At 37.0% G+C, this 11,826-nt stretch overlaps 1 protein-coding gene across 2 annotated transcripts; it reads left to right on the forward strand.

Moving 5' to 3' along the window:
- The first annotated feature begins 370 nt into the window (after positions 1-370).
- Positions 371-10,163, forward strand: ARHGAP11A (Rho GTPase activating protein 11A). 2 transcript variants are annotated; one of them, XM_031065971.1, is made up of 11 exons: positions 371-437; positions 760-856; positions 1,373-1,623; positions 2,097-2,257; positions 2,364-2,510; positions 3,504-3,578; positions 4,215-4,382; positions 5,598-5,733; positions 6,073-6,181; positions 6,956-7,103; positions 7,484-10,163. In XM_031065971.1, the coding sequence occupies exons 3-11, from the start codon at positions 1,559-1,561 to the stop codon at positions 9,064-9,066; spliced, it is 2,592 nt and encodes an 863-aa protein (XP_030921831.1). In that variant the 5' UTR covers positions 371-437; positions 760-856; positions 1,373-1,558; the 3' UTR covers positions 9,067-10,163. The 2 variants fall into 2 exon arrangements, with proteins under 2 accessions (XP_030921831.1, XP_030921832.1); XM_031065972.1 differs by lacking the exon at positions 3,504-3,578.
- The last annotated feature ends 1,663 nt before the right edge of the window (positions 10,164-11,826 follow it).

The raw sequence follows: 11,826 nt of genomic DNA on the forward strand, positions 1-11,826 counted from the left end.
AATGGAATATAGTCAATTTGAAAAACTAAGGTGAGATTCCCAAACAATCTATTTAATATCCTTACTGATTTGTGAATCTTATAAGAAAACTAACTTATTGTAAAATAAGTAGTGTGAAACATACTGCAGAAAAGCTTTCTACTCTTTCACAATCATCTAGGGTGTTACCTGCCACTAAAATCAGTTTTACATCTCTGGAGATGACAGTGCTTTTCCAGACAATACCTCTTATCTGTCTTATCTGAAAGACTTTGTGTTTTGTCTTAACTACCCTTATGTCTACTTGTGGATTGTGTGCTTCTTTGCAACACGTGGTTGATAATTATATCAACTTTCCAATGACATGATTTGAATTTTGTATTTCAGGGTAAAATCTTTGGAATATCTTTTCATGCGTTGCCACAATCACTTGTGCCAGAATATGGTTATATTCCAAGGTAAAATAACAATGTATTTCTAGATTTTGTACTTACTTGGCTCTCTTTATGATATTGAACCCTTGTCAGAAGAAGGAATGTAGTATTTGTTCCACACCAGCTAGAACTTCTGGGGGTTATAAGAATAGTTCCAGGTGGAAAAGGAAGGATGCAGAAGTTAGGGAATTCCAAGCTCTTACTCAGTTGTATTTCTTTATACTCTTATCATTTGGGGAAATTATTCTACATACTAAAACTGTTTTACAAAAAAGGATGAAATAGTTTTTGTGGAAAAAATCCAGGCTTTATTCTGAGCACAGAACTGTTACTGTTATTTTCTCAGCTTTCTCGTTGATACATGTGAATATTTGGAAGAACATGTTCATACTGAGGGGCTCTTCAGAAAGTCTGGATCTCTTGTTCGCATAAAAGCTTTAAAGGTATTCTCTAAAGCTGCTCTTTTTTTCTTAATAACCTGCATTTTCACTTGGGCATGTTTTAATTTTTGGACTCTTTTCAGTTATATTCAAGTCCAATACTGGAAGTAGATTGGTAACATTGCCTGCTGTAGAAGTGATAGGCGATCTAGTCCAGAGGCTTATAGGCTTCCCCTTTTTTTTTCTTTTAAATATTTTGCCTTCCAGGTGAGGAGAGTAGTTTGGGACCAAACAAACTCATTAGCATTTGTGCACACTGGATGCTATGAGGATACTTGTTTGGCAATGTTCTCCTGGTGGAGGGAAGATGGGAAACCTCTAAATTAATACATATGGTCTGACAACCTTGCCTGTATCTCATTGTCAATAATGTAGTTGAGTAAAACATGACAAGGCTGAAACTAACAGGGGGGAGATATGATTGTCTTTTGTGACATGGGCTAGAGCGTTACTACCTAAATTTAGAAATCTGACAATATGTTGAGGACTTTAAATCGTGTTTCTTATGAAAAATTTCAGAGCAAACTGGATCAAGGTGAAAACTGCCTCTCAGCTGCACTGCCATGTGATGTTGCAGGGCTTCTCAAACAGTTCTTTAGAGAGCTGCCAGAACCCATCCTTCCACCTCACCTGCAGGAAGGCCTATTCAGGGCTCAGCAGCTTGGAAATGAGAAGAAAACTGCAACCGTGTTGCTGTCCTGTTTGATGGCTGACAGAACAATTGCAGCTTTGAGATACTTTTTCAGCTTTCTGAGAACTGTGTCCTTAAGGTCAGTGTAAAGGCTGTGCTTGTAAACAGCTCTGAATTCCCTTACCTGCTTCTCTGTCCAGGCAAGTGCTGTAACTTTCTGTGAGTGGTTTGCCATTTTCAACTTTCCTATCTGCAGATATTTACTTAATTCAGTCATAGCCTTTTATTTCATAAATCCAAGGTTTTCTTTATGAAAACTTAATTAACTGGAGACTTGACTTTATTCAAACTTTGTTCAGCAGAATTACCATAATTTAATACTTTGCATTCTCTAAAATTGAGAGGCATCTGTAACTTCTTGATTTCAGTAACATAGTTGTGCAATTATCTGGCTTGGAATGCATAAATCTATGCATTAATCTTGTTATATAGGCACTCCAGTGAATGAGTCCTTTTTTTGTTTTTTTTAACTGCATTTGTCTTATTTGGTCTTTTCTTTCTACACTTTATATTATCTGATAATTTGAATTTAAAAAACCTTTTCTTGTTAAGATCCAATGAAAACAGAATGGATAGCAGTAATCTGGCAGTGATTTTTGCTCCCAACCTCTTGCACTCGAATGAAAATGAAAAGATGTCCACTAGTACAGAAAAAAAAATTCGCTTGCAAGCTGCTGTTGTGGAAACACTTATTGACCATGCGGCGGAAATTGGTAAGATGATAAATGCTTATCAACATGTCTCAATGCACCAACCTGTGTGCAGCTTTTCCTTTCAACTTTGAAGAGTCATTAAAAAAGTATTTCTTAACTATTCCAGGACAAGTACCAGAATTTATCTTGGAAAAGATTCCTTCAATGTTGGGTGTTGATGTCTTTCAATCTACTCCCTCACTGTGGGGCCACGAAGACAGTGAAAATGAATCTCCCAGTGAATGTAAGAGGAGGAGGCACCGAAGTGTTGGGGGTAGGTATGTTTTGTGAAACTTTCAAAACCAAAAACAGAATTGAGACTTGAGGTAGTCTGACCCTAAGCATTGCTTCTTCCACAAGCAGAACAGATGTCTTCAAAACTGGTTTGGTTTGATTTGAAAAATCTATGTAAGACTGCAGTAGTCACATTACTGTATATTTACTCAGAGTTTTCTAGTGTGTTGTCTGCTAAAGAAGCTATTTTGGATTTGTGTAGCCAAATTAATATTTTGGCTTTTTGTTGAGTCAACTTCATATCCTGTTGCAGAAGGCTAAAGGGTTTGTTTGTTGTTGTTGCTAATTTTGAAATGGTACTTTAATATATACTTAGAGAAAGCAGGGATGCAAATGGCAAGTGTGTTTTGAATAACAGTAGCTAATTTGTGTTTTGAAGTGTAATTCTGAATTGGGTATTATTGGATACTATGTGCTCTGGTATCATGGATCTGGGATTTTGGGTGAGGTTTTTTAGCTTTCAACAGGGTTGAGTTGGGTTTTTTGCTAGATATGGGCAATCAAATGGTCCATTCTCAGTTCTGCACTCTCTTAGAGGAAATACTATGGAACATGTATGCTTGACTTCAAATCCACTGCAAAGGGATCTTTTATAACTTGCTGTAAAAACATAGGTATTTATTTAGCTCATGTAACCTGACAGTAGTTGAAGTTAAAACTGTATGACTGTATGTTATGCCATGCCATGGCATGGTTTTTTTGTGTATTGTACTTCTCTGCTCTGTTTGTTTGTTTGTTGGGTTTTTTGTTTGGTTTTTTAAAATATTTTTATTTTAAGGAAAATAGATTTTTCAGCTATTTTGAAAGCAGTAAAAACTATGTTGGTGGGAAGATCTGGGTTATGATATTCTGTACATAAAACAACATTTAAACTGATTTACTTTTTCTCCCTAAAAAAAAAAGCTAGTTAAACGTGAGTTGAAAATAGAGCAAGACATTTAAATTTGATTGCTTGGTGTGTCTTGCATTTCAGATATTGTTAGTGGAGCATTGAATAAATTTAAATCTAACAGAACCCCCTCCACTACACCTCAACAAGACAGCAGCGGTAGGTACTGGTGTATTTGTACTGAGTAAAGCCCATGCAGTATCTTCTGGATTTGTTAACTATATTCAATAATATTTTAACTAAAGATTTAGAACTTAGTTGAAGGCAAGTGATTAAATTTAAATTGTTTAAAATGGAATATAGTTACATATTTATTGAGGATACTGCATTTACTGTAATTCTTGGAGCAGCTACAATCCCTGCAGTAGTGGGCTGTGTGGTTTAGCTCTGTGGGATTACCCAACCAAAACTGTGCTTTTTAGCTAATAAACCACTAAGGCTTCAGTGCAGTAGTGCAGCATTTTATCATCCTTGGAATGAATCTGCCAGCACTAAAATTCTTTCACACTTACTGTCTCTAAAGCTTTCGGCAGATGACTATACATTTACTTCCTCCTAATGCCTATATTGTTTTATTGATCTGTGGGTTTGGATTTTCCTTTCTGGTACTGTAAACTTGCAAAAAACCCAACAAAATAAAAAATCAAACCCTAAGTTATACTGATTGCTTTGCATGTTCAAAATGCATGCACTTTGGCTAAGCTTTTTTTCAGAGTTAAAAAAACCCAAAACAACTATTTACTAAACTCTCCAACTTTTAAGCTATTACTGCAAATTTGATTTTCTTAATTTCAGTCCTTTCATCAGTGACTCCGGTGGTTCTTACTCCAAGTACCAAGAGGAAACTTCCAACTGATTGCTCTCAGGGCTTGTCCAGCAAGAAGAGACGCTCTTTTAAGCATAATTTTGCATTTGAGTTTTTACCAAGTAGCATATTTAACAGCAGCTCAACACCAGCATCAGGTACAGTGCCATTACTTTTTCTTTGCTGCTTGAAGTGACTGTTGGTGGCTCTCAATTTAAGAGTGGAGCCATTTGTTCTTGTTAGGGAGTCATTGATGCTCATTGCTGAAGTGTTCCTTGCACTACTTCCCCATCTTGGTAAATAGTGTATGTTTATGTTCATTGGTGACTCATGTTACATGGACTGAGCAAAAGCCAAATTCTCTTGCTTGTTTTTTTTGTTCTGTTAATCTCTCATACTTGTAATCCTGATGTCCTTTCACCTTTTTTACTCTCTATCATCACTCAGGTTATACTTTCATCACTCAGGTTATACAGTCCATGAAGACTGCCTACGCTTCCAACCTTTTGGAAGTTGTAGCCTTTTGTCTCCTAAATGCTTAAATAGCTGATCCTAGCTCTATGAGAAATGTAACTGTTGTTTTTATAAAGCTTCTTTCTTGTGTCCTATCACCTCTTGTTTTTCCTCTAGATGCTACATCTCAAAACTCTAGAGAAAATTTTACTTTTGTTTGACAATGCTTTAGTACCACTTTATTCTACTAGAGTGCTTCCAACAATCAGGCTATTCTAAGAATTCTGTTTTATTTTATTTCATTCTTTAATGTTCTGCCAACTGAAGTTAGAGTGAAAGGATATTTCTAGATTGACTATTTTGCTTTATTCCCCCCCCCCGCCTCGCCCCCACCAATGAGCGTTATAAAGCTTAGTGCTTGTCTTGTTCAATCATTTAATGTTCTCCATGTTTCTCTGGATAAGCAAACAAAAGCAATGACATTTTATAAAGATAGCAGTGATGCATGTGTTTCATAAAATGTCCAGTAGTAGAAAAAACCAACTATTTTCTTCATTGTTGCTTTAGCTGTTCTGGCTAGGTGTGTAAAAGAAAGCACACTTCAAATAATAATGAGGCTAAGTCTAATTTTTCTTTGTGAGCTCTTAAATTTGAGGAACTGATCTAATGATAATAGTGTGGAAACTTATTGAGGTAGTGATATCTGTAGCCTGCAATTAATTGGATTCCAGCTGCTTTTATGGATGCTACAAGCAACAGCTTTGTTTAATTTTAAATCAAAGTAATTTCAAGCCAGCACTCTACAAAATAAGCAAAAAAATTGTCCTGTTTAAAAACCTGTTCTTTATTTTGTTAACTTGTAAGTCTTTATCTGAAAAAAATGTGACTAAGTTCATATAAATACAATTTTGTCCCTGTAGTTCAGTTTGAAGCAAGTCCTTGTGTGTGTCTTGAGTCATCACAAACCTCACTGTCTCCTTCAACCATGGGTGAAAATCATGTGTCCAGTACAGGGAATAGAAGAAGTAAAAGACTTGCAAGCAAAAAACTATACAGGTAATTAACTCTCAAAACCCAAAGATAAATTGGAAGGGTGTGTCCTTTGAAAGGGAAAGGTGTATACCCTTTGAATAATGACCTCAATCTGTCTCTAAAAATATTCGTTTTGGTAAATTTTTATAGTAGTCTTATAACCACCAGATCTTCTGATGTTGTGAAACTGAGCTCAAAATAAAATAAGATCTGGTGTTGTAGCTTTCTGTGTGTATTAAAGAAAGGTGGGCAAGAAGCCAATAAAATAAGTAAAACAGAAGGAAATAACTGTGAATAAATGTTAGTGTGTTTTCTTTGTCCTCCTAAAAAGTTTATGTCCCTTCTTCCCTTGTGTCCCTCCAGGGCTGAATCAGGAAAGACAGGTTGTTTTTCTCCAAAAATAAGCCGAAAAGAAATGGTTCGTAGGTCTTTACGCTTGAAATTTGGTTTGGGCAAAAGCAACAGAGAAGTGGTAAGTACCCAGTCCTCTCATTAGACTGTAGATTTTAATTCACAGTTTGGAACATTGCTTTTCAGGAGCAGGAAGGATGTATTTAGCAATGTAGGGATCCCAGTGTTAACTGAACCTGCTTGCTGTCAAGTACAAGAAGCTTGAGGTTTATTTGCATAGCAGTAACAGATCAGCTTGTACTGTGTTTGGCAGGCGTGGGACAAGACACTGAGGGAGGGAGCAGCTGCCCTGAATTGATGTAGGAGCAATTCCTTGCCATGTAATGTTAAGCTCACCAGTAAAAATGGGATGGGGATTATTTGTGGAAAGTAGCCACTGCTCAGAGACTTACTGAGAAATGGCCTGACTGTTGTAAGTGATGACCTTTGCATTCTGTGTGGGTTTGTGTTTTTTTGTCTGTGGTGTTTGTGTGTCCCTTTTTCATCTTTCCAATTCTCTCCCTCATCATGTTGGGGAATGGGGAAAGTGAGCATGTGGCTGGATGGGAGCTTGCCTGCTTGTTGGGATCAACCCACCATGCTTGTGATCGGTGTGTCTCAGAGTTCTGAGTGTCTGACCTGGCAGAGCCTGTGCTCAGTCACTCTGTTTACAGTGTGATTGAGTCTGCCTGACTGCAGGGAGGCTGTTCCCCACCTAGGTCTGCAGAGAGGAAGGATGGCCAAGAAAAGGCTGCTGTGGCTGATTTGTGTAGCGGGTTCCTGAAGCTTCCTCTGTAAATAAGATTCCAAATTACAAGTTTATATAAAAACAATTAACACTTTTTGTTTGTTCAAGAATATTGTATCAGGATGTGCAGCTGGCAATAGATCAGAAAATATTGGAAGGCGTCTTGCAAGTCAGCAAGGTTTGGAAAGCAGAACTGAATGTGCAAGAAGAGATGTACTCTTCAGCCCATATGTCAGTGAAAAATTCCCTAAGAAAGGTGATTGCCTAACCAAATATATTAGATGGGGAAAAATCTTTTTACTTTACAAAAGCAACTTTATGGATAAAGTATAAAAGCAACTGGATTAAAAGTTTGCTTGTAGCCAAGTCAAAAGTCACTTGTATGTTACTGGCTTCTTGGGAAAAAGAATTGATTTAGACCAAGCTTGTGTTTCTAGTGTATTTTAGTAGCTGTCAGTTAAACACGATGAGATGCACAATTGCACTTACAACCTTTTTTTACATTTCTGAAATTTAAGGGCATATAACACCTTTAAATTCAGTGCTGCTTTGATAATTATTTTTTAGTAAGAATTTTGTCTATAGTTATTAAAATCACAATAAATTATTCCTAAACACTTTGGTATTTATTTTAAGGTTCAAGGAACGTAAGCAAGTCAGAAGAAAACTTGCTAACTCCAAAATGTCACAATAAAGTAGCACACCGAATGTCATGGAATAGTCCTGCTCTTATGGATTCTCAGGTGATCAGCAAGAATGAGCAAATTCTGCCTGGACACTCTGAAATGGGAGCCAGCTCTTCAGAACCTGTTTTGATATTTGGAAAGCCACCAGTTACTCCAGATGAATTCAAATCTGCAACTGTAAGCAAACAAGACAACAACTTGGAACTTGTGCTGTGTGAAGATGAAAGTAATTCAACCACAGAAACATTACTGAAAGTTAAGCAAGCCTTCTCTACATCTGGGAGTATTCTTCAAAATTTGATAGGTGATAAAAAATCATCCCTCTCAGTTGTAGGAAGTGAAATATTAAATGAAACTCCATCTCCCTCAGGGCTCAGTTCAGCAAAAGAATTGTTAGTGGAAGAAGTTTCTGAAAATCTAGCACATGTAAAATCCAGAGAACTGTTGCACAAATTTAATCCATCTTCTGCTGCTGATAAACAGCAATTAAAAAAAGAGGAAATTGACGTTTTGGAGAAAAGAAACTTCAAAACTTCTATTGAGATTGAACTTCAGGTCCCAAAACCAGATAAAGTAAAAGAACTTCCTATGCCTCAAGTACTAGCCAAGGAAGATAAGTTTACTGTTGAGAACAGTTCAACAAAAGATGACTTACACAAATCAGATTTCTCTGGAAGAAAAGAGGAAATAGAATTAATACACTCAGAAACAACTGAAAGCTGTATGGTCAAGTGCTGTAATTTGGAAGAGGGTACTGCTAAACCTTCTTTGGCAGGACAGCTGCCTACTTTCCAGTTGCCTAAATCACAGAATGAAATGAGCAACCAATACTTGAAAGCTGAAAATTCGGGTAAAGTTTTAACTAAAACATCGACTGTTTCTGACCATGGGAAGGTTTCTGACCACATACAGTGGTTCAACCAGCTTTCATTGCATGATCCAAATTCTGCAAGCAAAACAAATCCGCCCCTGAAGTTTCAACGTACTCCAGTTAGACAGTCTGTAAGAAGAATTAATTCCCTTTTGGAGGCTAACAGACAATCTGTAAGCTCTCACACGGTTAAATCAAGTGGTGTTGATTCACCACTTGTTAAATCTTTGAGCTATGATTCTACCCTATTCCCCTGCACAGAAAAGCCCTCAAAGAATTCCATGCTTTTGCCACGCAGGAGTGAAAGCACACGTGACCAAGTTTCTGTAGTTTGTAAGCAGCTAGACTTGGCATCCAAATCATGTTACAGGCCATTAAATCCATCAGACAAGCCTGATGTTTCTGTCAGAACTGTTGGAATCCATGAACAAAAAGCAACTGTTCATCCATCAAAATCTGTTCTAGAAGATCTAACCAATCATGAAATTGTTAAATCCAGTTTGAAAGTTAATGCAAATATAAGTGTTCCAGGTGCTGTCCCAGAAAAATCTGTGATTGCAAGAAGTGCTTCAGGAAAAGAAAGAGTTCGTTACAGAGGCTCTCCAAAGAATCCAATATCTGAAGTAAAACTGCTACCAACTGCAAAGCCAGTAGACTTATAAGATCAAATGTGATGCCTAAATGGGTTCTTTGTAACTTGGTTAACCTTTCAAAAAATGTAAATCTGTATGTTATTTTCCTAGTTCTTTTTATTTGTAATATTTCATTTGTTTTAAATGAATGAGTTGTGAAGATGTACAAGTAGCAATTTGTTTCACGTTGAGGTTTTCTTCATTTACTGAAACTTCTGTAAATGCTAGTCAGTTCAACTAAATGAATTTGACTTATAAAACAAAAATAATCTGTTAATCTGTAAATAATCTAACACAAATGTTTGTGTTAGATCTCAGGTTTTGATTATCTCAGCATCTAAAAATATGCTTCATCTTCCAAAACTTCTTGCAGTATTTAGATTAAGTATCAAGTTCAAAAACAATTTCTCAAATATTTAAAACAAATTAAACAGACATATAAAAGGAAGTGTTTTGATGCTGAGTATTAGTAGTTAAATTTATGTACTTTTTTAGTTTTAAGTGTATTGTAGCGCCCCTTGATACTACTAAGTTGGACCTCATGTGAGCTCTATTTGTTTTGACACAATGTGTTTTTTTTGTTTGTTTGTTTTAGTTGGAGCAAATTGGGAGGGTATTTTACTTGTTTAGTAGGTAAATGTCAAAATGCAATCCATGCGTGCACACTGGACAATTATTAGAACACATGGAAAATAAATGTGCAGTTTATTCAATAATTGAACAGTCTTAAAACTTCATCCAGTGTTGTGTTCTGCAGTAGGTACCAAGTATTTTCAGTTATGAATAATAAAATGTTTTATCTTAATATGAGAGGGGAGTTTTAACTTATTTTTAGAGCTGTAGAATTATGTTAATTAAGTGGTGCAGAAGCAGAGTTTAGATGCTGAAAGTGTTGCAAGAGACGAATGTAAGAAGCCATAGTGTGTTAAAGGTTGATTTGCACAAGCAAATGTTTACATCTTTTGGAATGAAAACTGTTTGTCTGTCATCAGTTGTAAAATTATTTGAGTAAACACTTGAAACCGTTCATTAGCTTTTTATATGTGTGAATTGCTTATTGGCAAAATGTTAGAGCTGAAGCACTGGATACTTTTGGTTTTAATAAAACCATTGTTTTTTCCCTTTTCTGAGCTTGTTCTTCTATAATGACTTGGAAAGTTCAATTATGCTGTTATATGCGGACTGTAGACACCAAAATTAGTAAGTCTGAAAATACTGAAGCCAGAAGTAAATCTGTTCTGGCTGTCCTTTTGTTCATCTTAGCTACATATTGGCAATTCTCACAACTAGCAAAAGGCATGATGCAGCATAGCTTATCAGCAGTGGTTTTCTGAACTGCTTAAAAGAGTATGTTAGTCGAAAGAAAAGTTCTTTTCCCTGTCTCCTTCCCCATGTATCCACCAACTTGCAAGTTGAATTGGGTCAGCTCGATCTTTGGAAAACGCCTGCCTCACTCTTGCTACATTGCTGTTAAATCTAATACCAGGCAGCCAGCCATGCAAAGATGTTAACCAGATTGCTTGGTGTGGTGTGCTTAAGAATTGGAAACTTCAGTTTCATGAAGTAAAGAAGTGAATAAGGCAGCTCACCGCCATCCAAAGAGGAGGCTGCTTCTCTTGGCAACATGCTCCTGCCTTTAGCTGGTGCTGGCAGAGCCCTCAATAGGCTGAGCAGGCACCAGAGCACCATGTTTTGAATCATCTCACTGAGGCAAGTAATGATCAGCAAAACAACTTCCAGCTGTCATGGCAAGGAGGTAGGAGCTGGAAATAGGACAGGAGGAGATAAAGGCAGTGTCAAGAAGAAAATGAGGTATGATTCCTGTAATAGTGAGGTGTCACACTGATTTTTGTTTAGAAGACTAAGACTTGTGGTTGTCAAAGCTGCATTAGCATTCAAAATATTTGGTACATATTAATAATGTCTGTCCTTTGTGGTGCAGTAAGCTACTTTTGATCATCCATGCAAGTTAGTCTTGAAACATCTAAACTTAGCTTAGGGGGAATTTGGTAGGGCCCTGACAAAGAAAGCTGTAGCAGAAAAAAATCCTTAAAGTTTAGATTCTGTTTTCAGAAGATTTGCAGAACAGTTTGGACATACAGCCCTTTATATAAAGTTGATTATGTTTTGCAGAAAGAAACTAGATGCCAAGTGGAAGTCCCTACTGCTAAATCCTGCAAGTTACACCTTGCATAATGTACCAGAGACCATCCAAAAAAAAGCAAAACCAAAAAAATCTACATGTGCAAGTGTAGTCCATGGAATGTTGTGGTTTATGGGGTATAATTCAGAGTTTTTCTGTGGATAGCTATACTAAGCTGGGATGTAATGCATTCCCCTCAGTAACAGTGAAGGTGTGATACATAAAACAACCTTTAGAAGCTACCGCTTTGCCAAGCTGTGCTAGATGAGAGACTCCATTTAGCAAGATACTGTCGTAGTTATCTTCTTGGTAACCTCCGCTCTGGATGAGGTGTCTACATTTGCTTAATCTGGAGCAATTTACCTCCAAGTCCTTGGAGATGGTTGCTGTGTTGCTGCCCTGTAAGCCTGCAGTTAGATAACACTATCACCCTGTAAGTAAACCACTGATCATACTATTCTAGAGACAGAAATCACAGCAGGAAGATGGATGCTCTCCTGGGAATATGTAATATCTTATTTCTGTCACCATTAATGCATCAAAACCCTTCAGTTTCATTTTTAGACCGTTGGGTTAAAAAGGGAGGTTTTTAATAACCCCCGAGCTTTGTGTCTCTGTGGGACAAAGCCCGCAGGAGCGCTCGGTCG

Source organism: Geospiza fortis, unplaced genomic scaffold (genome assembly GCF_000277835.1).
Source record: "Geospiza fortis unplaced genomic scaffold, GeoFor_1.0 scaffold54, whole genome shotgun sequence".
Taxonomy (NCBI): Eukaryota; Metazoa; Chordata; class Aves; order Passeriformes; family Thraupidae; genus Geospiza; species Geospiza fortis.